General features: G+C 48.2%; 1 protein-coding gene across 1 annotated transcript; it reads right to left on the reverse strand.

Moving 5' to 3' along the window:
• Positions 1-170: 170 nt before the first annotated feature.
• Positions 171-27,939, reverse strand: LOC309452334 (uncharacterized protein; the record flags this gene model as incomplete). The annotated part of the gene is made up of 9 exons (XM_082076975.1): positions 171-1,142; positions 1,442-1,652; positions 1,904-2,045; positions 2,156-2,253; positions 22,795-22,856; positions 23,288-23,345; positions 25,555-25,674; positions 26,002-26,090; positions 27,529-27,939. The coding sequence occupies 9 exons, from the start codon at positions 27,937-27,939 to the stop codon at positions 171-173; spliced, it is 2,163 nt and encodes a 720-aa protein (XP_081933101.1).
• Positions 27,940-27,992: the final 53 nt, after the last annotated feature.

Consider the following 27,992-nt stretch of genomic DNA (forward strand, 5'->3'; position numbering starts at 1 on the left):
GTCCCCATCCCGGTGATGGTGCAGCCCCCGCTGCTGCTCAGCACCCCAAGCTTCATTCTGGCCAAAAACTCGGGTCCCTGGAGCAGCTGCAGCACCCACCACAGCTCTGGGGGGGGGCACAGAGAAAAGGAGAAAAAAAAAGAATCCCAAAACCCAAATGTAGAGAGGCCTCAGCGCTGCAGGACAAGCTCTCCCCTCCCGATGCTGCTGGAGAAGCCGCTGGTGCCATTGTGGCCGTGGGGCAGGTGCAGGACCCCCTTGCAGAGCCCGAGGAACTCGGACACACTGGTTGTTGCCGGGGGGATCCCGGGGCGGGGTTTGGGATCCCGAGAGGAGCTGCCAGACAAGGGGGCCCAGGCGGGTGCCCCACTGCCCCAGGCACCGCGGGGGCTCTCGGGGCTGGAGCAGCTGCCGGTGCCCACGTTGGCGTCGAAGGGAGGGAAGAGGTCACTGGAGAGGAGCGATCCGGTGAAGGTGTCGCTCCAGTCGCTGGGATTGAAATCGCTGCTGGGCCAGGTGGGTTCCGAGGGCTCCTTGTTCAGGAGGAGCGACGGCAATGCCGAGGCACCGTTCAGCTCCCAAGTGCTGCCGAGCAGGGAGCCCCCGAGGCCATAGGGGAACGTCGCGGCTGTCGCCTGCACTTTCAAACCCAGCTGATCCACCAGCTCCTCCACCGCCTCCGGTTTCTTCTTGGAGCCCTTCCCGCTGAGCTGGACCACCCTGATGCTCTGGCCACCCGGGTGGCCGAGCTCCTCCAGGGCTCTGCGGGCGCTCTCCAGGCTCTCGTACTCCACCAGCGCGCAGCAGCGGCTCAGCAGCTCGGGGAAGCGCGACCCGTATTTGCGCACAGCCGAGGGCAGCTTGCGGCCCGGGCGCAGGATGCAGATGGAGGCGATGGCGCCGAAGGGGCTGAACATCCCCGTGATGGTCTCCAGGAAGTTCTTCTGCAGCGGCAACGGTGCGTCCTGCTCGCGGGGCAGCAGCTCCCAGGCCAGCAGCAGTTTGCTGGGGAGGATGCTGAGCAGGGACTCGTGGATGGGGACACGCCGCCGCACTTTGGTGCCCTCCTCATTCACTTCCAGCAGCTCCGAGAACCGCAGGGCGTAGAGCGTGAGCCGCCAGTCGCACGTCAGGTATTTCACCTGTGGAAGAGACAGGGGTCACCACATCCCCATGAGCGTCTCAGGCAGGGACCACCCTAAGCCTGCCGTCCGGGCAGGCTGCGACCCCATCAACCTGAAACCACAGCAAAAAAACGTCCCCATGCCACATGAGCATCTTTGGGGTTTGCAGGAGAACGTTCCCAGTGGGCTGTGGAAATGGCAACCTGGACCTCCCCATACACCCCAGCAGAAGCAGACAGAGAACAGCCAGACACACAAACACCCACCACATGAAGGCCACTTCCCAGCCCCGCTGGCCGGCACCAGGGGCCACGTACCCTCTTGAAGGACGTCAGCAGTTTGATGCTGATGAAGCCCATCTTGTTCTTCTGGATGTGTTTCAGCAGGAAAGCATCCTTGGCCAAGTTCTCATCGGAAAGGTAGAACTCCACCTGGGACAAGATCCTCCAGACCAGCTGTGGGTCAGGGATGGAGCAGCTGCGGTCCAACAGATCAGCCCCCAAGGCATCACTCATGTTGCAGAAGCTCCTGGCAGAGCAGCAGGGACACAGGTGTGCGCTGGTGGCCTTTGGGATGTCAGCACTGCCCAGTCTCTGCCATGAAGGCAGCAGGGACACCAGGGACACCAGCTCTGCCCTGAACACAGGGGAACAGCAGCCTGCGCCCTGCGAGGCTCCCGGTGCTGAGACTGTGAATCTAAACCCATCCCAGAGAAGAGACACGTTCCCTTGGGGACAAACACGAGGTGAGACCCCGTGCACATCCCAACAGCCACGTACCCGCTGAAGCCCTTGCCGAAGCCCTCACGGCTGAGCAGGGCGAGCGAGCGGCTCCAGGACGCACGGACGTTCAGTGCCAGGACAGAGTTTCTTTGCGCTATCAGAGCCCACTCCAGAGCTACGTGACGACATCGTCCTTCATCTGGGACAGCAAACAGGAGGAGGACAGGGCTGGGACACCTCCTGACTGCAGAGCCCCCGAGCCCAGTCCAGCCATGGGGGAGCAGAGGCAGCTCATTGCTGTGTCCTTACCTGCTTGGCAGTGCTGGGAAGGGTAGAAAATCCTGATACTACATCCTAGAGACCCATAAGTAGCAAAGCCCAACCCTCCCCACCTCCAAATGAGGTTCCTGAAAGACAAAGTGAAAAAGAAGAGCAAAAACAAAGAAAGAACGAAAGAAAAAGCCCTCAGGACAAGCAGGCTGCTGGTTTATAAGGGGAGCTGCCCACAAAGAGCCCAGGTGGGTGCTTATGGACCCACCAGGCTCCAGGTGAGACCTGTCAGGGCTTAAACAGCCCCAGCTGAGACCAGGAGCAGCTGGGCTGGCCTGCGGTGACCCCAGAGCAGGTGGAGGGGCAGAGACAGAGCTACTGGCACCCGGCACAGCAGTGGTACTGGCACGGCCGTGAACTGCTGCTGTTAAGCAGAAAATCATAGAATGATTTGGGTTGAGACCTTCCCAGCTCCCCAGTGCCCCCCCTGCCATGAGCAGGGACATCTTCACCAGCTCAGCTTGCTCAGAGCCCCGTCCAGCCTGGCCTGCGATGTCTCAGGGATGGTTCACCCACCACCTCTTGCTCAGGGTCAGGAGGTGCTGCTGAGCCCCTCAGGGGGAAATAACCCCCTTGTTTGGGCCCTGAGACTTGGGATCTGAAGGAAGAGGCTCAGGCTGGTCCAGCCACCCCTGCACGACTGGCACAATGCAGGGGAGCAAAAAAGGATGCAGAGGGAGAGGCTGAGGCTACACCTTCCCCGTCCCGAGGGCTCCCAGCAGGAAGGAGCCGTCGCTGGTCACGTCCCTGTGTCCTGCTCCCATCCTCCACAATCAGTCTGGAAGCATCATTACAAGATGCTTCTTGCAGCCCCATCTCCCACTCCGTGGATTTTGGTCTCACCCCCCAAACCAGCTGCCGTTTCGCAGTGATTCCACCTCCCTGCACACACCGGATCCCCGGCCAAAACCGCTTCAATCAGACCAGACCCTGCATCTCCCCCCAGTGCTGCAGCATCCGCCCGAAACTTTTAGTGATTGAAGAAGAAATGGGACCACAACAATCCTTGTACAGGCCTGAGCATTTGATAGATGTTTATTGCTATTCAGGTTTAGCCAGGAATTGGGTGCATTGGATTGGGGGTCCTCCTCGCACAGTGCTGCACAGCTCCAGGGCGTCTCGCTCGCGCATCCGTGGGAAGCCTTTTCTGACTTAGTGCTCCCTGCATATATATTTCATCCTTTCCTGCAATCAACCTTTCCTTTTTCCTGGCTTGGCCTTTCCCAGCGAGTTCTTGAGGACTGGATTCCTCCAAACTGCTTGAGTGCTGCGGAAGGGACAGCTCTGGCGACCCAAGCGCTGTACTCATCACCAACAATCGTCCAGCACCGAAACGCAGGTTTCACAGCTCCTCGTGTCCAACCCTGGTGTGACCTGATTATAGCAGGGGGTGAAAAAGCTCAAGCAGGCAACAAGAGAACTGTAGAACAGAATCACAGAATCATTTTGGTTGGACGAGACACTCAAGATCATCAAGTCCAACCATAACCCAGTCCTGGCACTGCCCCATGTCCTGAGAACCTCAAGTCCGTCTGACCAACACTGCAGGGATGGTGACTCCAGCACTGCCCTGGGCAGCCTGTTCCAATGCCCCACAGCCCCTTGGGGAAGAAATTGGCCTCCTTAGAATTACAGCTAGCGAGAGGGGTCAAGGACAGCAAAAAGAACGTTTTCAAATACATAGCAGATAAAACTAATACCAGAGGCAATGTAGGCCCACTGATGAATGGGGTGGGTGCCCTGGTGGCAGAAGATACAGAGAAGGCAGAATTACTGAATGCCTTCTTTGTCTCTGTCTACTCTGCCGGAGGCTGTCCTGGGGAGCCCTGTACCCCTGAGACCCCGGATGAAGCCAGGTCAATGGAGGAGTTTGCTTTAGTCGATGAGGACTGGGTTAGGGAGCAATTAAATAGTCTGGACATCCATAAATCCATGGTTCCAGATGGGATGCACCCGCGGGTGCTGAGGGAGCTGGCTGAAGTCATTGCTGGGCCGCTCTCCATCATCTTTGCCAAGTCTTGGGAAACGGGAGAGGTGCCCGAGGATTGGAGGAAAGCAAATGTCACTCCAGTCTTCAAAAAGGGCAAGAAGGAGGACCCGGGTAACTATAGACCGGTCAGCCTCACCTCTGTCCCTGGGAAAGTAATGGAACAGCTTATCCTTGGTGCCATCTCAAGGCATATCAAGGTTAAGAGGGTTATTAGGAGCAGTCAGCACGGCTTTACCAAGGGTAAGTCATGCTTGCCCAACCTCATAGCCTTTTATGAGAATGTAACAAGGTGGATGGCAGAGCGGTGGATGTGGTCTACCTTGACTTCAGGAAAGCCTTGGACACAGTCTCCCACAGCATCCTCACAGCTAAGTTGAGGAGGTGTGGTCTAGACAATAGAGTAGTGAGGTGGGTTGCAAACTGGCTTAAGGAGAGAAGGCAGAGAGTGGTAGTCTATGGTGCAGAGTCTAGTTGGAGGCCAGTATCTGGTGGAGTGCCTCAGGGGTCAGTACTGGGGCCAATATTATTCAATATATTCATTAACTATTTAGACGAGGGCATAGAGTGTACTATCAGCAAGTTTGCTGATGACACCAAGCTGGGAGGAGTGGCTGACACTGGAAGCTGTGCTGCCAACCAGAGACCTGGACAGGCTGCAGAGTTGGGCGGGGAAAAACCTGATGAAATTTAACAAGGGCAAGCGTAGAGTCCTGCATCTGGGCAGGAACAACCCCAGGTTCCAGTATAGGTTGGGAAATTACATATTAGAGAGCAGTGTAGGGGAAAGGGACCTGGGGGTCCTGGTGGACAGCAGGATGACCATGAGCCAGCACCGTGCCCTTGTGGCCAGGAAGGCCAATGGCATCCTGGGGTGTATTAGAAGGGGGGTGGTTAGTAGAGCAAGAGAGGTTCTCCTTCCCCTCTACTCCGCCCTGGTGAGACCCCATCTGGAGTGTTGTGTCCAGTTCTGGGCCCCTCAGTTCCGGAAGGGCAGGGAACTGCTGGAGAGAGTCCAGCGTAGGGCAACAAAGATGACTAAGGGACTGGAGCACCTCCCTTATGAAGAAAGGCTGAGGGAGCTGGGTCTCTTTAGTTTGGAGAAGAGGAGACTGAGGGGGGACCTTATTAATGTTTATAAATATATAAAGGGTGAGTGCCACGAGGATGGAGCCAGGCTCTTCTCAGTGGCAAACAATGATAGGACAAGGGGTAAGGGAATCAAGCTGGAACACAAGAGGTTGCACTTAAATTTGAGAAGAAACTTCTTCTCAATGAGGGTGATGGAGCACTGGACCAGGCTGCCCAGGGAGGTTGTGGAGTCTCCTTCTCTGCAGACATTCAAAACCCACCTGGACATGTTCCTGTGCGACCTCACCTGGGCATTCCTGCTCCAGCAGGGGGATTGGACTAGATGATCTTTTGAGGTCCCTTCCAATCCCAAACATACTGTGATACAGTGATACTGTGATACTTTGATGATGTATTGGGATACTGTCTCTGGGATGCCGCACCTAGGATGCTGTATCTGGGATGCTGTATCTTGGATGCTGTATCTAGTATGCTGAATGTGGGATGCTGTATCTAGGATGCTGTATCTGGGATGCTGTATCAAGGATGCTGTATCTGGGGTGCTGTATCTGGGATACTGTATGTAGGATGCTGTGTCTGGGATGCTATATCTTGGATGCTGTATGTGGGATGCTGTATCTAGGATCTGTGTCCGGGATGCTGTATCTAGGATGCTGTATCTGAGATATAGTATCTGGAATGCTGTATCTAGGATGTTGTATCTGGGATGCTGTATCTGGGATGCTGTATCTTTGATGCTGTATCTAAGATGCTGTGTCTGGAATGCTATATCTTGGATACTGTATCTAGGATGCTGTGTCTGGTCTGCTGTATCTTGGATGCTGTATCTAGTATGCTGAATGTGGGATGCTGTATCTAGGATGCTGTATCGGGGATGCTGTATCTGGGATAGTATATCTGGGATGCTGTATCTAGGTTCCTGTAACTAGGATGCTGTATCTGGGATGCTGTATCAAGGATGCTGTATCTGGGGTGCTGTATCTGGCATACTGTATGTAGGATGCTGTATCTGGGATGCTGTATCTTGAATGCTGTTTCTAGTATGCTGAATCTGGGATGCTGTATCTAGGATGCTGTATTTTGGATGCTGTATCTTGGTTGATGTGTCTAGGATGCTGAATCTGGCATGCTGTATCAAGGATGCTGTATCTGGGATGCTGTATCTAGTATGCTGTATGTGGGATACTGTGTCTATGATGCTGTATCTGCAATGCTGTATCTGGGATGCTGTATGTTGGATACTCTACCTGGGATGCTGTACCTAGGATTCTGTATCTGGGATACAGTATCCCAGATACAGCATCCCGGATATAGCATTGGAGATACAGCATCCCACATACAGCATCCTTGATACAGCATCCCAGATACATCATGCTAGATACTGAATTCCAGATACAGCACTCCACGTACAGCATCCCCGGTACAGCCTCCTAGATACAGCATCCCAGATACAGCATCCTAGATACTGCATCCTAGATGCAGCATCCTAGATAGAGCACACAGATACAGCATGGCAGATAAAGCATACTAAATACAGTATACAAGAGACAGCATACTTGATAGAGCATCCCAGATACAGTATCCCAGATACAGTAACCCCGGTACAGTATCCTAGATACAGTATCTCAGATACAGCGTCCCAGATACCGCATCCTAGATACAGTATCCCAGATACAGCATCCTAGAAGCAGCATCTCAGATACAGCATCCCAGATGCAGCATTTTAGATACAGCATCCAAGATACTGGATCCGAGAATAAGCATCCTAGATACAGAATCCCAGATACAGTATCCCAGATACAGCATCCCAGATACAGTATCCCAGATACAGCATCCCAGATACACCATCCCACATACAGCATACTAGTTACAGCATCCCAGCTGTATCTGGGATGCTGTATCTGGGACTGTATCTGGGATACTGTATCTGGGATACTGTATCTGGAATGCTGTATCTGGGATGCTGTAGCTGGGATGCTGTATCTGGGATGCTGTATCTTGGATACTGTATCTGGGATACTGTATCTGGGATACTGTATCTTGGATGCTCTATCTAGGATGCTGTATCTGGGATTCTCTATCTGGTATGCTATATCTGAGATGCTGTATCTGGGATACTGTATCTAGCATACTGTATCTAGGATGCTGTATCTGGGATGCTGTAAATCGGATGCTGTATCTGGGATGCTGTATCTGGTATGCTGTGTCCTGAATGCTGTAGCTGGGTGCTGTATCTGGGATGCTGTATCTGGTATGCTGTATCTGCGATGCTGTATCTGGGATGCTGTATTAGGGATGCTGTATCTAGGATGCTGTATCTTGGATTGTATATCAAGGATGATGTATCTGGGTTGATGTATCTAGGATGATATATCTAAGATGCTGTATCAGGGATGGTGTATCTAGGGTGGTTTTTCTGGCATGCTCTATCTAGGATGCTCTATCTAGGATGCTGTGTGTGGGATTCTTTATCTGGGATGCTATATCTGGGATACTTTATCTAGGATGCTGTATATGGGATGCTGTGTCTGGGATGCTGTATCTTGGATGCTGTATCTGGGATGCTCTATCTAGGATGATGTATCCAGGATACTGTATCTAAGATGCTGTATCTTGGATGTTTTATCTGGGATGCTGTATCTGGGATACTGTATCTGGGATTCTGTATCTAGGAAGCTGTATCTGGTATATTGTATCTGTGATACTGTATCTCGTATGCTGTATGTACGATACTGTATCTGGGATGCTTTATCTGAGAAACTGTATCAAGGATACTGTATCTAGTATGCTCTGTCTGGGATGCTGTATGTAGGATACTGTATCTGAGATGCTGTAACTGAGATACTGTATCTACGCTGCTGTATCTGGGATGCTGTACCTGGGATGCCGTATCTGGGATGAAGTATCTGCGATGCTGTATCTGGGATGCTGTATCTGGAATGCTGTATCTAGGGTCCTGCATCTGGGATACTGATTCTAGGATACTGTATCTACGATGCTCTGTCTGGGATTCTGTATCTGGGAAGCTGTGTATTTGATGCTGTATCTGGGATGCTGTATCAAGCATGCTGTATCTGGGATGATGTATCTGGGATACTTTATCTAGGATACTGTATCTAGGATGCTGTATCTAGGATTCTGTATCTGTGATGCTATATCTGGGATGCTCTATTTGGGATACTGCACCTGGCATGCTGTATCTAGGATGCTGTATCTGGGATGCTGTATCTGGGATGCTGTATCTAGGATGCTGTATCTATTATGCTGTATCTGGGATGCTGTATTTGGGATGCTCTATCTGGGATACTGTATTTGGGATGCCTTCTCTGGGATGCAGTATCTAGCATGATGTATCTGGGATGCTGTATTCAGGATACTGTAACTGGGATCCTGTATCTAGGTTGTTGTATATGGGATGCTATATCTAAGATGCTGTATGTACGATGCTGTATCAGGGATGCCATATCTAGGATACTGTATGTAGGATGCTGTATCTGGGATGCTCTATCTGGGAGGCTGTATCTAGGCTACTGTATCTAGGATGCTGTATCAGGGATGCTGTGTCTAGGATGCTGTGTCTGGGATACTGTATCATGGAATGCAGTATCTAGGATGCTGTGTCTGGGATGCTGTATCTTGGATGGTCTATCTAGTATTCTGAATCTGGAATGGTATATCTGGGATGCTGTATCTAGGATGCTGTATCTGGGATACTGTATCTGGGATGATGTATCTAGGATGCTGTATCTAGGATGCTGTGTCTGGAATGCTGTATCTGGGATGCTCTATCTGGGATACTGTATCTAGGATGCTCTATCTGGGATGCTGTAGCTGGGATGCTGTATCTGGGATACTTTATCTGTGATGCTGTACCTAGGATGCTGTATCTAGGATGCTGTTTCTGGGATGCTGTATCTAGGATGCTGTATCTAGGATACTCTATCTGGGATACTGTATCTAGGATGCTGTATGTAGGATGCTGTATCTGGTATGCTGTATGTAGTATGCTCTATCTGGCATGCTATATCTTAGATGCTGTATGTAGGATGCTGGATGTAGGATGCTCTATCTGGTATACCTTATCTGGGATGCTGTATCTAGGATGCTCTGTCTAGGATGCTGTATCTTGGATGCTGTATTTTGTATGCTTTATCTGGGTTGCTATATCTGGGTGCTGTATCTAGGATACTGTATCTACGATACTGTATCTAGGATGTTGTATCTAGGGTGATGTATCTGGGATGCTGTATCGAGGATGCTGAACCTGGGATGCCGTATCTGGGATGCTGTATCTGGGATACTGTATCTGGGATGTTGTATCTTGGATGCTGTATATAGTATGCTAAGTCTGGGATGCTGTATCTAGTATGCTGAATCTGGGATGCTGTAACTAGTATGCTGTATGTGGGATGCTGTATCTGGGATGCTGTATCTGGGATACTGTATCTGGGATTCTGTATCTAGGATGCTTATTCTGGGATCTAGTATCGTGCATGCTGTATCTAAAATGCTGTATCTGGGATGCTGTATCCGGGATGCTGTATCTAGTATGCTGTTTCTAGGATGCTGTATCCGCGATACTGTATCTCGAATGCGGTATCTGGGACGCTGTATCTGAGATACTGTATCTAGGATACGGTATGTAGCATGCGCTCTCTGGGATGTTGTATCTGGGATACTGTATTTAGTATTCTTTATCTGTGATGCTGTATCTGTGTGCTTTATCTAGGATGCTGCATCTAGGATGCAGTATCTAGGATGCTGTATCTGGGATGCTGTATCTAAGATGCTGAATCTGGGATGCTGTATCTAGGAGGCTGTACCGGGGATGCTGTACATGGGGTGCTGTATCTGGATGCAGTATCTAGCATGATGTATCTGGGATGCTGTATCAAGGATGCTGTATCTGGGATGCTGTATCTGAAATGCTGTGTCCGGGATGCTGTATCTGAGATACTGTATCTGGGATGCTGCATCTAGGATGCTGTATCTGGGATGCTGTATCTTGGATGCTGTATCTGGGATGCTGTGTCTGGGATCATGTATCTAAGATACTCTATCTGGGATGCCGTATCTAGGAGGCTGTAACTGGCATGCTCTATCTCGTATACTGTATCAAGGAGACTGTATCTGGGGTGCTGTATCTGGGATGCTTTATCTTGGCTGCTGTATCTAGTATGTTGAATCTGTGATGCAGTAACTAGGATGCTGTATCTAGGGTAGTGTATTTAGGATGTTGTATCTGGGATATGGAATCTGGGATACTGTATCTGGGATGCTGTATCCGGGATGCTCTATCTGGGATACTGTATCTGGTATACTGCATCTAGGATGCTGTATCTGGGATGCTCTATCTGGGATGCTGCATCTAGGATGCTATATCTGGGATGCTGTATCTGGGATGCTGTATCTTGAATGATGTATCTAGGATGCTTTGTCAGGGATGCTGTACCTAGGACACTGTATCTGGGATGCTGTATCTAGGGTGATGTATCTAGGATGCTGTAGCCAGGATGCTCTAGCTGGGATGCTTTATCTTGCCTGCTGTATCTAGTATGCTGAATCTGGGATGCTGTAACTAGAATGCTGTATCAAGGATACTGTATATAGGATGTTGTATCTCGGATATGGGATCTAGGATGCTGTAACTAGGATGCTCTATCTAGGATACTGTATCTAGGATGTTGTATCTGGGATATGGAATCTGGGATACTGTATCTGAGATGCTGTATCTAGGATGCTGTATCTGGGATATTGTATCTGGGATACTGTATCTAGGATACTTTATCTAGGATGCTATATCTGGGATGCTGTATGTGGGATGCTGTATCTAGGATGCTGTATTTGGGATGCTGTATCTAGGATGCTGAATCTGGGATGCTGTATCTGGGTCCTGTATATGGGATGCTCTATTTGGCATGCTGTATCTAGGATGTTGTATATAGGGTGCTGGATCTAGGATGATGTATCTAGGATGCTTTATCCGGGATACTGTATCTGGATGCTGTATTTTGGATGCTGTATCTTGGTTGATGTGTCTAGGATGCTGAATCTGGCATGCTGTATCCAGGATGCTGTATCTGGGATGCTGTATCTAGTATGCTGTATGTGGGATACTGTATCTATGATGCTGTATCTGCAATGCTGCATCTGGGATGCTGTATCTTGGATACTCTACCTGGGATGCTGTACCTAGGATTCTGTATCTGGGATACAGTATCCCAGATACAGCATCCCGGATATAGCATTGGAGATACAGCATCCCACATACAGCATCCTTGATACAGCATCCCAGATACATCATGCTAGATACTGAATTCCAGATACAGCACTCCACGTACAGCATCCCCAGTACAGCCTCCTAGATACAGCATCCCAGATACAGCATCCTAGATACTGCATCCTAGATGCAGCATCCTAGATAGAGCACACAGATACAGCATGGCAGATAAAGAATACTAAATACAGTATACAAGAGACAGCATACTTGATAGAGCATCCCAGATACAGTGTCCCAGATACAGTATCCCTGATACAGTATCCTAGATACAGTATCTCAGATACAGCGTCCCAGATACCGCATTCTAGATACAGTATCCCAGATACAGCATCCTAGAAGCAGCATCTCAGATACAGCATTTTAGATACAGCATCCAAGATACTGGATCCGAGAATAAGCATCCTAGATACAGAATCCCAGATACAGTATCCCAGATACAGCATCCCAGATACACCATCCCACATACAGCATACTAGTTACAGCATCCCAGCTGTATCTGGGATGCTGTATCTGGGACTGTATCTGGGATACTGTATCTGGGATACTGTATCTGGAATGCTGTATCTGGGATGCTGTATCTGGGATGCTGTATCTTGGATACTGTATCTGGGATAGCGTATCTGGGATACTTTATCTGCGATGCTGTATCTGGGATGCTGTATCTAGGATACTGTATCGGGGATACTGTATCTGGGATGCTCTATCAAGTATGCTGTATCTGGGACACTGTATCTGGTATGCTGTATCTTGAATGCTCTATCGGGGTGCTCTATCTGGGATGCTGTATCTGGGCTGCTGTATCTAGGATGCTGTATGTGGCATACTGTATCTATGATGCTGTATTTGGGATGCTGTATATAGGATGCTGTATCTTGGATACTCTATATGGGATGCTGTACCTAGGATGCTGTATCTGGGATACTGTATCTAGGATGCTGTATCTAGGATGTTCTATGTGGGATGCTGTAACTAGAATGCCGTATCTGGGATGTTGTATATGGTATACTGTATATAGCATACTGTATCTAGGATGCTGTATCTAGGATACTGTATCTGGGATTCTGTATCTGGGATACTGTATCTGGTATGGTGTATCTTGAATGCTGTATCTGGGTGCTCTATTCGGGATTCTGTATCTGGGCTGCTGTATCTGAGATGCTGTATCTGAGATGCTGTATCTGGGATGCTGTATCTGGGATGCTGTATCTGGGATGATGTATCTAGGATGCTGTGTCTAGGATGATGTATCTGGGATGCTGTATCTGGGATGCTGTATCTAGGATGCTGTATCTTGGATGCTATATCTAGGATGATGTATCTGGGATGCTGTATCTTGGATGATGTATCTTGGATGCTGTATCTGGGATGCTGTATCTAGGATGCTGTATCTTGGATGCTATATCTAGGATGATGTATCTGGGATGCTGTATCTTGGATGATGTATCTTGGATGCTGTATCTGGGATGCTGTATCTAGCATGATATATCTAGCATGCTGTATCAGGGATGGTGTATCTAGGGTGGTGTTTCTGGAATGGTCTATCTAGGATACTCTATCTAGGATGCTCTGTATGGGATTCTTTATCTGGGATGCTCTATCTGGGATATTGTATCTTGGATGCTGTATATGGGATACTGTATCTGGAATGCTGTATCTGGGATGCTCTATCTAGGATGATGTATCCGGGATACTATATCTAAGATGCTGTATCTTGGATGTTTTATCTGGGATGCTGTATCTGCGATACTGTATCTGGGATTCTGTATCTAGGAAGCTGTATCTGGTATATTTTATCTGGGATGCTGTATCTAGGATGCTGTATCTCGGATGCTCTATCTTGGATACTGTATCTGCGATGCTGTATCTTGGATACTGTATCTGGGATAGTGTATCTGGATACTGTATCTGCGATGCCGTATCTGGGATGCTGTGTCTAGGATACTGTATCTGCGATACTGTATCTGGGATACTGTATCTGGGATGGTCTATCTGGGATGCTGTATCTGGGATACTGTATCTGGTATGCTGTATCTTGAATGCTGTATCTGGGTGCTCTATCTGGGATGCTGTATTTGGGCTGCTGTATCTGAGATGCTGTATCTGGGATGCTCTATCTGGGATGATGTATCTAGGATGCTGTATTTAGGATGCTGTATCTGGGATGCTTTATCTTGGGTGCTGTATCTAGGATGCTGAATTCGGGATGCTGTATGTGGAATACTGTAACTGGGATGCTCTATCTAGGATGCTGTATCTGGGATACTGTATCTGGTATGCTGTGTCCTGAATGCTGTATATGGGTGCTGGATCTGGGATACTGTATCTGGTATGCTGTATCTTGAATGCTGTATTTGGGTGCTCTATCTGGGATGCTGTATTTGGGCTACTGTATCTGAGATGCTGTATCTGGGATGCTCTATCTGGGATGATGTATCTAGGATGCTGTATTTAGGATGCTGTATCTTGGATGCTATATCTAGGATGATGTATCTGGGATGCTGTATCTTGGATGATGTATCTTGGATGCTGTATCTGGGATGCTGTATCTAGCATGATATATCTAGGATGCTGTATCAGGGATGGTGTATCTAGGGTGGTGTTTCTGGAATGGTCTATCTACGATACTCTATCTAGGATGCTGTGTGTGGGATTCTTTATCTGGGATGCTCTATCTGGGATATTGTATCTTGGATGCTGTATATGCGATACTGTATCTGGAATGCTGTATCTGGGATGCTCTATCTAGGATGATGTATCCGGGATACTGTATCTAAGATGCTGTATCTTGGATGTTTTATATGGGATGCTGTATCTGGCATACTGTATCTGGGATTCTGTATCTAGGAAGCTGTATCTGGTATATTTTATCTGGGATGCTGTATCTAGGATACTGTATCTGGGATGCTGTATCTGACAAACTGTATCTAGTATACTGTATCTAGTATGCTCTGTCTGCGATGCTGTATCTGCAATGGTGTATCTGGGTACTGTATCTAGGATGCTTTATCTAGGATGCTGTATCTAGGCTGCTGAATCTGGGATGCTATACCTGTGATGCCGTATCTGGGATGCAGTATCTAGCATGATGTATCTGGGATGCTGTATCAAGGATGCTGTGTCTGGCATACTGTATCCGGGATGCTGTATCTGGCATGCTGTATCTTGGATGCTGTATCTAGTATGCTGTACCTGGGATGGTGTATCTTGGATGCTGTATCTATGACTCTGTGTCTAGTATGCTGAATCTCGGATATTGTATGTATGATGCTGTACCTGGGATGCTCTATCTGGGATACTGTATCTGTGATGATGTATCTGGGATGCTGTGTCTAGGATGCCATATCTGGGATACTGTATCTTGGATACTCTATCTGGGATGCTGTACCTAGGAGGTTGTATCTGGGATACTGTATGTGACATATTGTATCTGGGATGCCGTATGTAGGATGCTGCATCTGGTATGCCGTATCTAGGATGCTGTATCTGGGATGCCGTATCTAGGATGCCGTATCTAGGATGCTGTATCTGAGATGCTGTATCTATGATGCTGTATCGGGTGTGCTCTTTATTTCTATCCTGTCCTATCTCTCTGTCTAAACCAGTTCTTGTGTGCATGTCCCTTGTGGATGGTGGATCTCATCAGATCCAGCTTACACACACAGCGGAGGAAAGTGTTTTGCTCTTTATGAAACTGTGCAGTGCTCACACAGGAGAGCAGGTGGAGCTGGTGCGCAGGAGCTGCAGCATCTCCTGCAGAGCTCGGTGGAGAAGTCTGATGTAGGAAAAGTGATGCCATCTCTGGTGGCCAATGAGGGAACCGGCAGACTGGGGGTGGGGGTGAGGAGCCAGGTTGTCCATACAGTGTCCAGCCTCAAGGGCCCGTTCTCCTGCCTGTCCAGATGTCTTCAGGAGACCCTCGGGATCAATGTCCAGTGTAGAATGCTGCTGTCACTTCTTCCATACACTGAAAAATGACAGAAAATACCCTGGAAAGAAAAAACCTTCTTTATGAAATCGTCTTTGAAATCTTCATCAGCAAATGTCCCATTGAAACCTCTCCCGTTAGTTCTACAAGTCTGAAGATTTGAAGGAAATTAGGGAAAGAAACATCACTCCTTAGGGCTTTCTGTGTTTTAATGAGCCCCATGGCGTATTTGGTGCTGAGTCCATGAACCTCAGGTACCAAGCACAGACTGAAGAGTCTGCTCAAGAAGTCCAAGTCAGAAGCAAACTCCAAAGTACCTTGAAGCATTAATGGGCCCCACTGAGGGCTGTTACTGACAAAGCCTCCCCAGGGACTCGTTAGAGCAGATAATTGGAGGCAGTGATTGCATCAGGCAAAGGCAAAGTGCAGCAGCTCTGATGCTGAGAAAGCCCTTGGTTTGTCTGATGAAGGACAATGGCCAAGCCTTGAGCCCCTGCTCTTGAGCCCCTCCTCTTTGCTTCATGGTACTTAGTGAGCTGAATTTGCAGAAATCTGAAGCAGTAAAATTCTGCTGGTATTCACCAAAACGTCTCCAGACTGCACTGACCACCTGTGAGATCAGGGCTGGTTCGCACTTTGCTGGGAAGAACGGAATCGACTGGGGAGAAAAGAGGTTGGAGGGACTTTCCCAGCTCAGGTTGCTCAGAGCCCCATCCAGCCTGGCCTGGGGTGTCTCCAGGGATGGTTCATCCACCACCTCTCTGGCCAACCTGGGCCAGGCTCTCACCACCCTCAGGGCCAACAATTCCTTCCTCGTGTCCGGCCTGAATCTCCCTCCTTTAGTTCAGAACCATCACCTCTTGTCCTGTCGCAACATCGGGCTGTACAGCAGAGGGTTTGCAGTGCTGTGAGCTCCCAGAGAGGAGCATCGTGCAAATCTGCCAAGTTCTGAGTCCCCCACGCAGGGCGAGGTGCCCATTGGAAGGCTGAGCAGCAGCTTCTACTGTCACCATTGGGGTTTGCTCACATTCAAACAGAAGCAGCAGGAATTGTTTCCTCCTCCTGCTTGGGCCAAAAAGGCTGCATCCTTCCAGAAACCTTTTGGGAAAGAGTGTTTGCAACAGACCAGGTTTGCAAGGGTGACTACAGCAGCCTGGAACAGAGTCACCACCCAGCAAGAGTGGGGAGGAACCTGCCTCGAGCCCTCGTGAAGTTCAGCACAGCTGGGCAAAGGAATGGAGGGGTCTGATCCTGGTGTGTTTGTCCCGTCCCACCAGGTGAGATTAAGGATGAGTTAACTTTGAATACTCTGCATGTCAGCAGGACCACCCAGAGGAAAAGCAGCAGGGGGCTGAGAAATTGCTCAAGAAATGTTCTGGTACTATGATTATATGACTTGCAAAGTCACGCTAAGGAGAGCAACGTGGGTCACGTAACCCTCCCTTCAGTAGATCTACTACTAAACACACGATTCTTGGGCCACATCATTTACAAAGAGGTCTAAGTACTTCAATAAAAAGAGAAGATGAATGTCAAGGACAGAATGATTTATTCCACTGTACTCTGAGACATTATAAAACCCAAAATACAATAAAGACAGTGTTTGGATGAGAACACTTGCAAGCGTTCCACATATACCGTTGTGGCGTGGAGCCAATCACAGTATCACAGTATGTTTGGGATTGGAAGGGACCTTGGAAGATCATCTAGTCCAATCCCCCTGTCAGAGCAGGAACGTCTCAGATGAGGTCACTCAAGAACATGTCCAGGTGGGTTTTGAATGTCTGCAGAGAAGGAGACTCCACAACCTCCCTGGGCAGCCTGGTCCAGTGCTCCATGACCCTCACTGAGAAGAAGTTTCTTCTCAAATTTAAGTGGAACCTCTTGTGTTCCAGCTTGATCCCATTACCCCTTGTCCTATCATTGTTTGCCACTGAGAAGAGCCTGGCTCCATCCTCATGGCACTCACCTTCTATATGCTTATAGACATTAATAAGGTCCCACCTTAGCCTCCTCTTCTCCAAACTAAAGAGACCCAGCTCCCTCAGCCTTTCTTCATAAGGGAGGTGCTCCAGTCCCTTAGTCATCTTTGTTGCCCTACGCTGGACTCTCTCCAGCAGTTCCCTGTCCTTCTGGAACTGAGGGGCCCAGAACTGGACACAACACTCCAGATGGGGTCTCACCAGGGCGGAGTAGAGGGGAAAGAGAACCTCTCTCGATCTACTAACCACCCCCCTTCTAATACACCCCAGGATGCCATTGGCCTTCGTGGCCACAAGGGCACGGTGCTGGCTCATGGTCATCCTGTTGTCCAGCAGGACCCCCAGGTCCCTTTCCCCTACACTGCTTTCTAATAGGTCATTCCCCAGCCTATACTGGAACCTGGGGTTGTTCCTGCCCACATGCAGAACTCTACACTTGCCCTTGTTAAATTTCATCAGGTTATTCCCCGCCCAACTCTCCAGCCTGTCCAGGTCTCTGGATGGCAGCACAGCCTCTGGCGTGTCAGCCACTCCTCCCAGCTTGGTGTCATCAGCAAACTTGCTGATAGTACACTCTATTCCCTCGTCTAAATCGTTAATGAATATATTGAATAATATTGGCCCCAGTACTGACCCCTGAGGCACTCCACTAGATACTGGCCTCCAACTCTCTGGCTTCTCTCCTTAAGCCTGTTTGCAACCCACCTCACTACTCTATTGTCCAGACCACACTTCCTCAACTTAGCAACTAGGATGCTATGGGAGACCGTGTCAAACGCTTTGCTGAAGTCAAGGTAGACCACATCCACCGCTCTGCCATCATCCATCCACCTTGTTACATTCTCATAAAAGGCTATGAGGTTGGTCAAGCATGACTTACCCTTAGTAAAGCCATGCTGACTGCTCCTAATAACCCTCTTAACCTTGATATGCCTTGAGATGGCACCAAGGACAAGCCATTCCATTACTTTCCCAGGGACAGAGGTGAGGCTGACCGGTCTATAGTTACCTGGGTCCTCCTTCTTGCCGTTTTGAAGAATGGAGTGACATTTGCTTTCCTCCAATCCTCGGGCACCTCTCCCGTTTCCCAAGACTTGGCAAAGATGATGGAGAGCGGTCCAGCAATGACTTCAGCCAGCTCCCTCAGCACCCGCGGGTGCATCCCATCTGGACCCATGGATTTATGGATGTCCAGACTATTTAATTGATCCCTAACCCAGTCCTCATCGACTAAAGCAAACTCCTCCATTGACCTGGCTTCATCCGGGGTCTCAGGGGTACAGGGCTCCCCAGGACAGCCTCCGGCAGAGTAGACAGAGACAAAGAAGGCATTCAGTAATTCTGCCTTCTCTGTATCTTCTGTCACCAGGGCACCCACCCCATTCATCAGTGGGCCTACATCGCCTCTGGTGTTAGTTTTATCTGCTATGTATTTGAAAAAGCTCTTTTTGCTGTCCTTGACCCCTTCTGCCAGGTTGTTGTCTCTATCAGCATTATTCACGTCCTCAGAAGAGGGCACAACAGGGCTGCTCTCCACTGCTTCTTCCCCCTAAAGAGCAGCATTGACTAGATGGACATCACGCAGTTTGCTACAGTGGCCAAGGCAAGGCTCCTCACCAACAGCACTTAAGTGCCCTGACCTGTGGGGTTCATTACCTTTCACATCAAGATATTCATTGTTTACACCACGCAGTTTCTCGGCCCCCCACACCATTCCCAGAGAGGGGGTGGATGAACCATCCCTGAGACATCCCAGGCCAGGCTGCATGGGGCTCTGAGCACCCTGAGCTGGTGAAGATGTCCCTGCTCATGGCAGGGGGGGCACTGGGGGAGCTGGGAAGGTCCCTTCAACACAAACCATTCTATAATTCCAAGACACCTGCTGTTGCTCTTCCCCAGACAGGGCACACAGGGGCCAGAGAGACCTTTGGTCTGTTCTCAACACCTGCTATTAAATCCTGTCCTTATTCGCTTCTCCACGCAGCAGCAGGCTGGTAGCCCTGTCCCATTTATTCTCAAATCAGATAAAACATTGACTGTAGACATCTCATTCCTTATAGTCTTGCTTTAGATCTGCTGAGAGAGCGACTCTAATAATCACGTGGGCAATAGTGGTTTTGTCACAATGATGTACCCACGTGTAGGTAGGGTACAGGAGAACTACTGAAGCCTCTAAATGTCCATGAGGATCCTCACGATCCAAACAGCTGCAATTCAACGAGAACAGCACAACTGAAATATTAAAGTTGAAGTCCGTTATAGGAAAACAAAGTGTTTAAGGTACCACTGCCACCCAAAGACTGAGAGCCCAGCCTCATTTAAACATATAAAACCTGGGATTTTTAGGAGAGTTACTACTCCACCTTTCCCTTTGGGGTCAAGAATGTTTTTAAGAGCAAAAACTAGAAGAAAGAGCAGGTGCATCACCTCATCGATCAGAATAAGTGGATTCTCTGTCTTGGTTTTCTTCAGGCACTGGAAGATCTTTCCTGGTATTGCTCCAACATACGTCCTCCTGTGTTAGCAGAGACTCTGTTTAGGGAACCATTGTAAAGCGCAAACACATCGCACACCACAACATGCAGCTGATGGAACAGCTTTATCCCACTGGTAAATAAGTCTACATTGCTTCTACACCCATCAAAAGCATCTCCATCACCACACTAAGCACCAAGACCCATCAAGCCTGTTTCTAGCAATCAGACATGAATGTTGGGCACATTTAAATGTGAAGCAAAGAGTTAAGGCCGAGAACAGAGATGTTTGAGTAGTGACTTCTTGTTTCTTGGGTAAAGAAACATTAGCAAAGGGAACGTTTCATTCCCTCACGTGGTAGGGACAAAAAAGGAAGATGAGTGTAAATCAAAAGATACCGAAGGAACAAACTGCGGCCAGCAAAACGATTTTTCTGCTAGACGGAACTGGCATCCAGGTAGATGGAGCAGCAAAGAAGAGGGTAAAAGGTGTGAACGCCAAAAAAACACTCCGAAAAGTGTGTATTAATAAAACACTTCTCTCTGGTTCTGTATCATATAGGGCAGAACCTCACAGGTTCACCTCGCGCTCCAGAACAGTTACTTTTACTAGTTTGAAAACACTGTTAGTTTTATTTTCAGGTGTTTGTGGAAGGGAAATAAACTTGTGGCAGGGCTGGATATACTGATTTTTGTATCCATGTCTTGTGTTCTCCCTGGGACTATCCCTCTTCCCAGCTTTTCCTCAGGCAGCTCTTCCTGATTATTAGAAACCATTCGCATTTGGCATCAGTGCGATGCTCTTGGGGGGGCTCACAGCTTTTCAGTGATCTCCCCATAGCAAACCCTAGAAACAGGGAGCGACTGCACTCAGAGACACGAATCCGGTATGTTCCAAACTCCGCCCTGTGCTGTCCTTTCCACCTCCTGCATCCCAGCTCCCGGCCGCAAGGGTTGGCAGAACACACACGAAAATCAAGCACGTTGTCCAACTTCAGTGAAGCTCCTATTTTGAGAACATCCGTAAAAACTGCTGGACAGAGAAACCGCTCAGTTTACACTGACCTGTGTCCTTTTATTTCTGCTACGTCGGTCATCCCTCCGACGCTGAAGCGGAAATACTCTCTGTTTAAGGCTCTGGCGAGGGAGCGGGCAATGCTGGTTTTGCCAACCCCGGGGGGCCATAGAAACACAGGATCTTGCCCTGGGTGGATCCCCGCAGCTGGCTGACCGCGATGAACTCCTGCGGAACGGAGGAAGCGCCCGCGGTGAACAGAGGGAACTGCAGCAACACCAAACGGCCCCGTTACCAGGGGAGCAACGATGACAAAATGGGCACCGTACACAGATCTGGTCCTCGGAGGAGCTGGGGAGGGCGAGGGGAAGGATGCTGGTGCAGCTCTTTTCGCTCTGGTTATTTACACACTGGGTTTTGTGCTCTGTACTCATGTCACCGGGAGAAGCAGTCTGTCTGTCTGTCTGTCTGTCCGTCTGCCCGTCTGCCTCTCTCCACTGTCCTGAAGCGGGCAGACAGACTTCCAGTTCTTCTCCCGGCTTCCCTGGTTCACCCAGCTACCTGTGAGAATCTCCCACCGTATCAGTTCCTCTTTGCTAAATTAAACTCATATCTTTTCACACTCCTGCACTGGGTAAACCTCAAATAACCCTCAGCACTTGAGAAATCAAAAGATGGGAGCTCAGAACTGAAACCTCAACTGCTCGTGCGCTTACAGTGGAGAAATCACTATGCATGTGGGCACAGAGATGTGGTTCACCTGTAATAAGCTGGTTATTGAGCAAAGATGAGCCTTGATCTCTTCCACCTACAGCACTGAATGCTGCAGCAATACATGGACGATAGAACTGATTAAGGCTCAAACCTGCACAGGTATTTCTCAGTAGCCTAAAATCATCCACCTCGCTTGCGTTGCTACAACTGCGGAATCTTCGCTGCGTGGAATTAATCACATCAATAATCAAAGCCCCAGACCCATACGAGGCAACTCAATCTGTTGCTGTATAAAGGCTGGGCCTAATGGGCATTAACATAAGAGACTGGTACTCAAAAGGGGATTTCTGCTTGCAAGTGTGCAACAACAGGCTTACCATCAACCATTCAAAATCATAAATCACATAGTGGGGTTTACTCACAAGTCTTGGGCACTACTAGGGAAAGAAGCCCCTTTGGCTTCAAAGATACTTCAAAACCTTTCTCTTTTTCGGGAACAAGGCAATTTAATAAAAGCAAAACCCCAAGATGTCTCAGAATTTACTATTTGTTATATAAAATGACATTGTTCTGTTATAAATGGGGCTTCTGTGCACAATTACTGAGGTGGCCTAAGTACCATCAGTGTTGCCCCTGAGGTAACAAATCTCTGCTTCGCACAGCACATGGGAGCAGCGGGAGAACCTGCCTGACCGCAGTTTGGGGAAGGGAACGGCCAAATTGAAGCCTGGCTACGCTCAACACTTCACCAGGTCCCTTCCAACCCCTGACATTCTGGGATTCTGTGTGATAAACAGAACCAAATATATTAAATGCTCTCTTAACAGTTACAGAACATTTTTGTGTGCCAGAATGCAGAGACCTATACTGCGCTCATATTACAACGATCAAACTGTGATACTCATTGCAGTGATAAGTAATAGTATTTATTCACCTAGACCCACATCACCTGCCATAGGACTTATCATCCTACCTCAGATCGGAGTTACACATCAGCTTTTCAAAACTCCCCCTCTGTTTCCAACCAGGGATGACAAAGTTTGCATCCCAAACCAAAATTCCAGCTGACAATCCAGCAAATCTCTCTTCTTCCTTATGACAAAAGACAAGTGGCATAGAAATATCTGTGAGAACACGTGGGATACGTACCTGTACAAGGGGTTCAAGGCAATGATGTCCCGGATTGTTTTGACAATTTCTGCAGTAAGAGCCTATAAACAAACCAAAGATTTAATCAAGGAAAAGACTGGAAAAGGACAAATAAGGCCTCAGTACAAATATGACATTCCATGACGTCTCCGGCACGGGAGCACAGCAATGCAGCCCATGGTCCCCGCTGTGATGGTGTGTGGGATCGGTACCGCACGGTGGGGCGGTTATTGCTCTGCAGACAAGGAAATGCAAGAAGGGGAACAGGCTGGGGTCCTGCACACACAAAACAACTGGGTTTTGGCCAGAAAATATGACCAGGTTGACCACTCAAGTCACCCAGTTTGATGGAGGATATTACACAGCACAGCCCAGCCTCGTCATTCAGCAACGTTTTGAAGCAAATTGAGCTGTGGCAATGAAAAATAATTCTTTTCATCTAATCCCCTCATGCAGTGGCTGTGAGAAGCATGAACTGATGTTTCCTTCGAACCTTCTGCTTGTTCTCGGGCTCCTCAGGCTCAGCTTCCAGCTGCTTCTTTATACGGATCCTGAAAGCCAAAAGAAACCAGCTACAACCAATTCTGTTACATGTGATTTCAGCTCTTCCGCATAAAAAGGAAAGTCTAAATTATATTTTGAGTAAGCTAAAATTTCCAATTTTGACAAAGGTAACTGATTGTACGTGTTTCAACAAGATTTAGCTTTTGCTTTGTTTTGTCAAAATAAGGCTTGATTGAATAAAACATAATAAACGAGTGCTAGATACTGACAGGACTTACTAAATAAATTTACAGTAAGTAAGTTGTCATGCAAACAAATTTAACCACTAAATTAGTGGGTTAATGAGAGGGCAAGGGCGGCTGACAGCACCTTTATCGTAAACTCTATTAGTTTAACCAGTTGCAGAACTACAAAACCAGACTTCTAAGGATTAAAAGAATCTAAATAACATCAGACTGTCTGAATTCTCAGCCACATGCTGCAGCACATGAACAGAACAATTAATCAGGCATCATTGTTAATAGCTCAGGAGCTGCATGAACCAACAACTCTGATGTGGATTCATTCCCTCTTCTTGTCTCTCCAGAAAAGCAAGTTCGCTCTTGCACTTTAATTCTGGATATAATGGCTTTAAGTCACATCTGCTGCACTATCCACTGTAATACTAAATATTATATACCATGTGTAGAACAGATTTTGAAGTCATTCCATACATAGAGATTTGAAATTTTGGTTTGTTACACAGATTTCCTAGATCATGATTTTGGAAGAGATGAAACCCACAGTATATTCCACACCAATTAATCAAGTATTAGTCCCTAAAAGGGACATGGCATGAGCACCCTCCAAAAAAATCAGTTTCCCTGTTACTGTTTTTAAGCTTTTCTGAGTTTTTCCTGCTGTGCATCCAACCCCATGTCAGATGTTTGCAGTACAGAGCATGACCTACAGTTCTCCAGACCGGGATCAAAGTCTTGCCCTCTCCACTGCCTTAAACTTTCCCCACCAGAGACCAGCGCTACACAAACACTCAGGAACCGCAACAGCCTTTGACCAATCTGTCTTACTAGGCCGTGAATATGGAGTCAAAAAACCCTTGTGGTGCAGCAGACTCCCCGCTCACGCGATCACTGCGTTATGCGCAGGGTGTAGGTCTTATTTTCCATGTGATCTTTAAAAACAAACAGCTCCCCAACTACTCCAACTCTCTGCCACTGGCAACTTTTGACTAATTTTGACTACTCTTGTCAATAGAGTTCAAAGCCATTTTCTGGAGGGTGGGGTTGCAGCATGGAAATAGCTCTGGATTAACTACAGAAGGTGTCTAGAAGGTGTTCGGGGAGAGAAAAAGGAAGGATTTAGAAATGAGAGGACCCACACTTGCAGGACACCACATTTTGTTAATTTGGCTGCCAATCAAAGAGTTTCCTTTTCTATCTTTTTCCCTGTAAATACAGCACGTTCCTCCCATCCGATGTCCCGTGTGGTTCCAGTGACTGACCAGCGCTCTGTGTCTCAAATCAATACAGATGAATCCCCCACCCTTCCAAGGTCCAGGGAACTATTTCTATTCCAAGGAAACCAAAACCAACAGTTGCCAATTTCCAAAATCCAATCAAAACTGCGCTTTGATAATGCACTTCAAAGCAAAACTCACCCTCAATGTCTCCCCACCACATTTCTGTCCTTTTGTTTTCCCTTCAAATGGAAATTCATTACTTGACACATTTAAAACCACGATTTTATATTGTCTTAGCTCAAAATACTTGGCACGATACAGCTACACCTATATTCCCAACAATAAACCTATTTTCTTCAGTTTGGTTCTTGGACAAGATTATAAAGACAAGACATAATTATAGTTCTGGATCACATTTCTTTTTCTTGAAGCAAAAATACTGGCTTGAATTAGTTCCAGAGAAAGTTTTTCATCATTTCTGAACCTTGCTGTACTTGACAAAGAAACCACTATACTTCAGCTTAATGAGTGTTTGCTTGTATCAAATTAAAATCTATATAAGAATGACATGCACTAGCTCTTCCTTTTGGGGGTTAACCTGTTGGATCTGTAATATTACCCAGAATATTGGGGCTGGAGCACCAGAGCTCTATCAGGATATGTGTTGTAACAAAGCAAAAGGTTGTTATACACAAGTTGTGTATGAAAATGAATATACGTGGTGAAAACAATAAAGGGATATATCTGTTTATAAAGAAGTCTGGTGAGACGCAGTGGAAGGACAAGTAAGAAATCACCTTCGGTGCCCCATGACGATCATGCGCAACTTGTCTCCAAGGTCCTGCATTTCGTGAATCTGCACAAAAGTTCCTATTTGGTAGATTTCGTTCAGATCCTCTACCACGTCCGATTCATTGCTATTGAGGGGAAAAAGGAGCAGATATTCAGAATCTTGAGAGAGCAGGTAACATTAAAAAGGACAGAAACGATCACTGGTTGCAGAACTTTAAACTGGACTCGGGAGCAAAGATCCTCGACTTTATCCCCACTGTTACCACCACGTAGCTCCTTTCCAAATCACCCACCCGCCTGGATGGTTCATCTCCCTCCCAAATAATAATGGCAATAATAAACACAATTTCTGTAACATTATCCAGGGCAGGGAACTTCAGATCACAACTTTTAGTATAAACGCAGCCTATTAATGGAAATAACTTATTTTCAAAAAGATCAAGAGAAATTACTTATCATCCTTTTTCAGAAAAACACCAGCATAGGGCTGGGCAAGACGAACTTTCCTCCTCAGCAGCTCAACCAGCTTCTTATTTTTCACCTAGGACAACAACGGCTGTTGTCATTTGGCACAATGTCTAGCAAAGCGATGCTTGCCAGCGTCACAGGCGTTAACGGAGAGAAGAAAAGTAATAATTCTCTATTCACTGCAGAGCCTTCACATCGTCAGGAAATAAAGTATTAAATGGCAGAATTAATTTGCAGAATGAGAGAGAATATTTAACAATTATTTTAATAGAAGACACTGTTGATCTATGCATTGAAACGAATGACTTGAACATAAAAGTGTTGTGTGAAAATGTGCCTAAAGATCATAGTAATATATAACCTTCCCCTTCCCTCAACACATCTATAAGGACACTACAAGGTGCACATATTAGATTTGGACATGCAGAAAAATACTACAGCAGATATTATTATCAATAACACTACGTGAACAGGAAAATATTGATTCCGTTCTTGTTACATTTACTCCAAAATCAGATGGATAAAATACTAGTAAGGTGCAAAAATATGAGTACTTGTTCCAAAATGCTTGCATTTCAGGAGGAATATGTATTTGTGGCCTATGAGCTCAAGTCACATAGCAAAGAGCAAATTTATGGCTCTTAAAAATACATATGGGGTGTAGAGGGGAAAGATCATGCTGAAATTTTGCGATGCCCATCCCCAGCCCTCACAGCCTCTCCTGTCACAGCAGCATCGCTCTGTATTGAATTTGTACTTTCTCCTCGCGGTTTTCACAAATATTGTTCTTGGTGCTACGACACAACCCCATGAAGCTGAACCAAAGACACATTTGCTCAACCTTCAGCAAAAGAACTCGGAGAAACCAGCAGACCCTGAAATAGCTTCTGTGTGAATCACTGACCTTCCCCGTTAGATGCAGCGTTAGTGATTCTGATGCAACACCCATGAAACACAAAGTCCGTATCCCAGAAGAAACCACCATTCCAATGTGGTCAGGATGTATAGTTAGAAATCACGGAATCCCCAGCCCCCCCTGCTCACGCAGGGTCACAGAGCAGATCACACAGGTGGGCCCAGGGGGTTGGAATGTCTCAGAGCAGGAGACTCCACACCCGCTCTGGGCAGCCTGGGCCAGGCTCTGGCACCTCCCAGCAAACAAGTTTCTGCTCATGTTCACATGGAGCCTCCTGTGTTTCAGTCTGTGCCCGTTGCCCCTCACCCTGGCGCTGGGCACCACTGAACAGAGTCTGGTCCGTCCTCTGACACCCACCCTGAGATGCTGATCCACTGATCAGATCGCTCTCAGCTGCTCTTCTCCAGCTCAACAGCCCCAGCTCCCCCAGTCTCTCCTCATCACAAAGATGCTCCAGATAAACACTAAAAAGCAGAAGGCTGCACACCTTGCTACCCCCACAAGCCTCTACGATTGAAATAAACCTGTGAGGACACAGAGCGCGGCTCTGAGGAGAAAAGCGCCCCTGGTCTCTGTCAGAGCCCCGGCCCCTCACCTCGATGATCCTGATGAATCGCGGGAACACGGGGTTGCGGGTCACGGCGATGAGCGGCACGCTGGGGAAATGCTCCGGGACGAGCAGCGGCGTCAGCGCCGTCATGACGGGCCCGGCCCCGCCGCCGTCCTCCCCGCTGCCGCCGCTCCCGCCCTCGCCGCCGCCGCCCTCCAGCGCGTCGCCCCCCGCCAGGCCCCCGGCGCTCCGCTGCTGCCACGGCGGGCCCGTGCTGAAGGCGACTCGGACGGGCGGCGCGGGGCCCGGCGGGGCCGGGGGCATCACGGAGGAAGCGGCCGCCAAGAAGCGGCGCCGCGGGGGCCCAGCAGCGCCGGCCGCCAGCGCCCGCACAGCCGCAAGCAGCGGGCGGCCGCCACGCCGCCGGCGCGCGCCCCGCGACACTTCCGCCCCCATGACTACCCGCGCAGGCGCCGGCAGCGCCACGGCGGGTTCTGACGAGGGGCGCG

Source organism: Streptopelia decaocto, assembly GCF_964273445.1.
Source record: "Streptopelia decaocto genome assembly, contig: HAP1_SCAFFOLD_30, whole genome shotgun sequence".
Classification (NCBI taxonomy): domain Eukaryota; kingdom Metazoa; phylum Chordata; class Aves; order Columbiformes; family Columbidae; genus Streptopelia; species Streptopelia decaocto.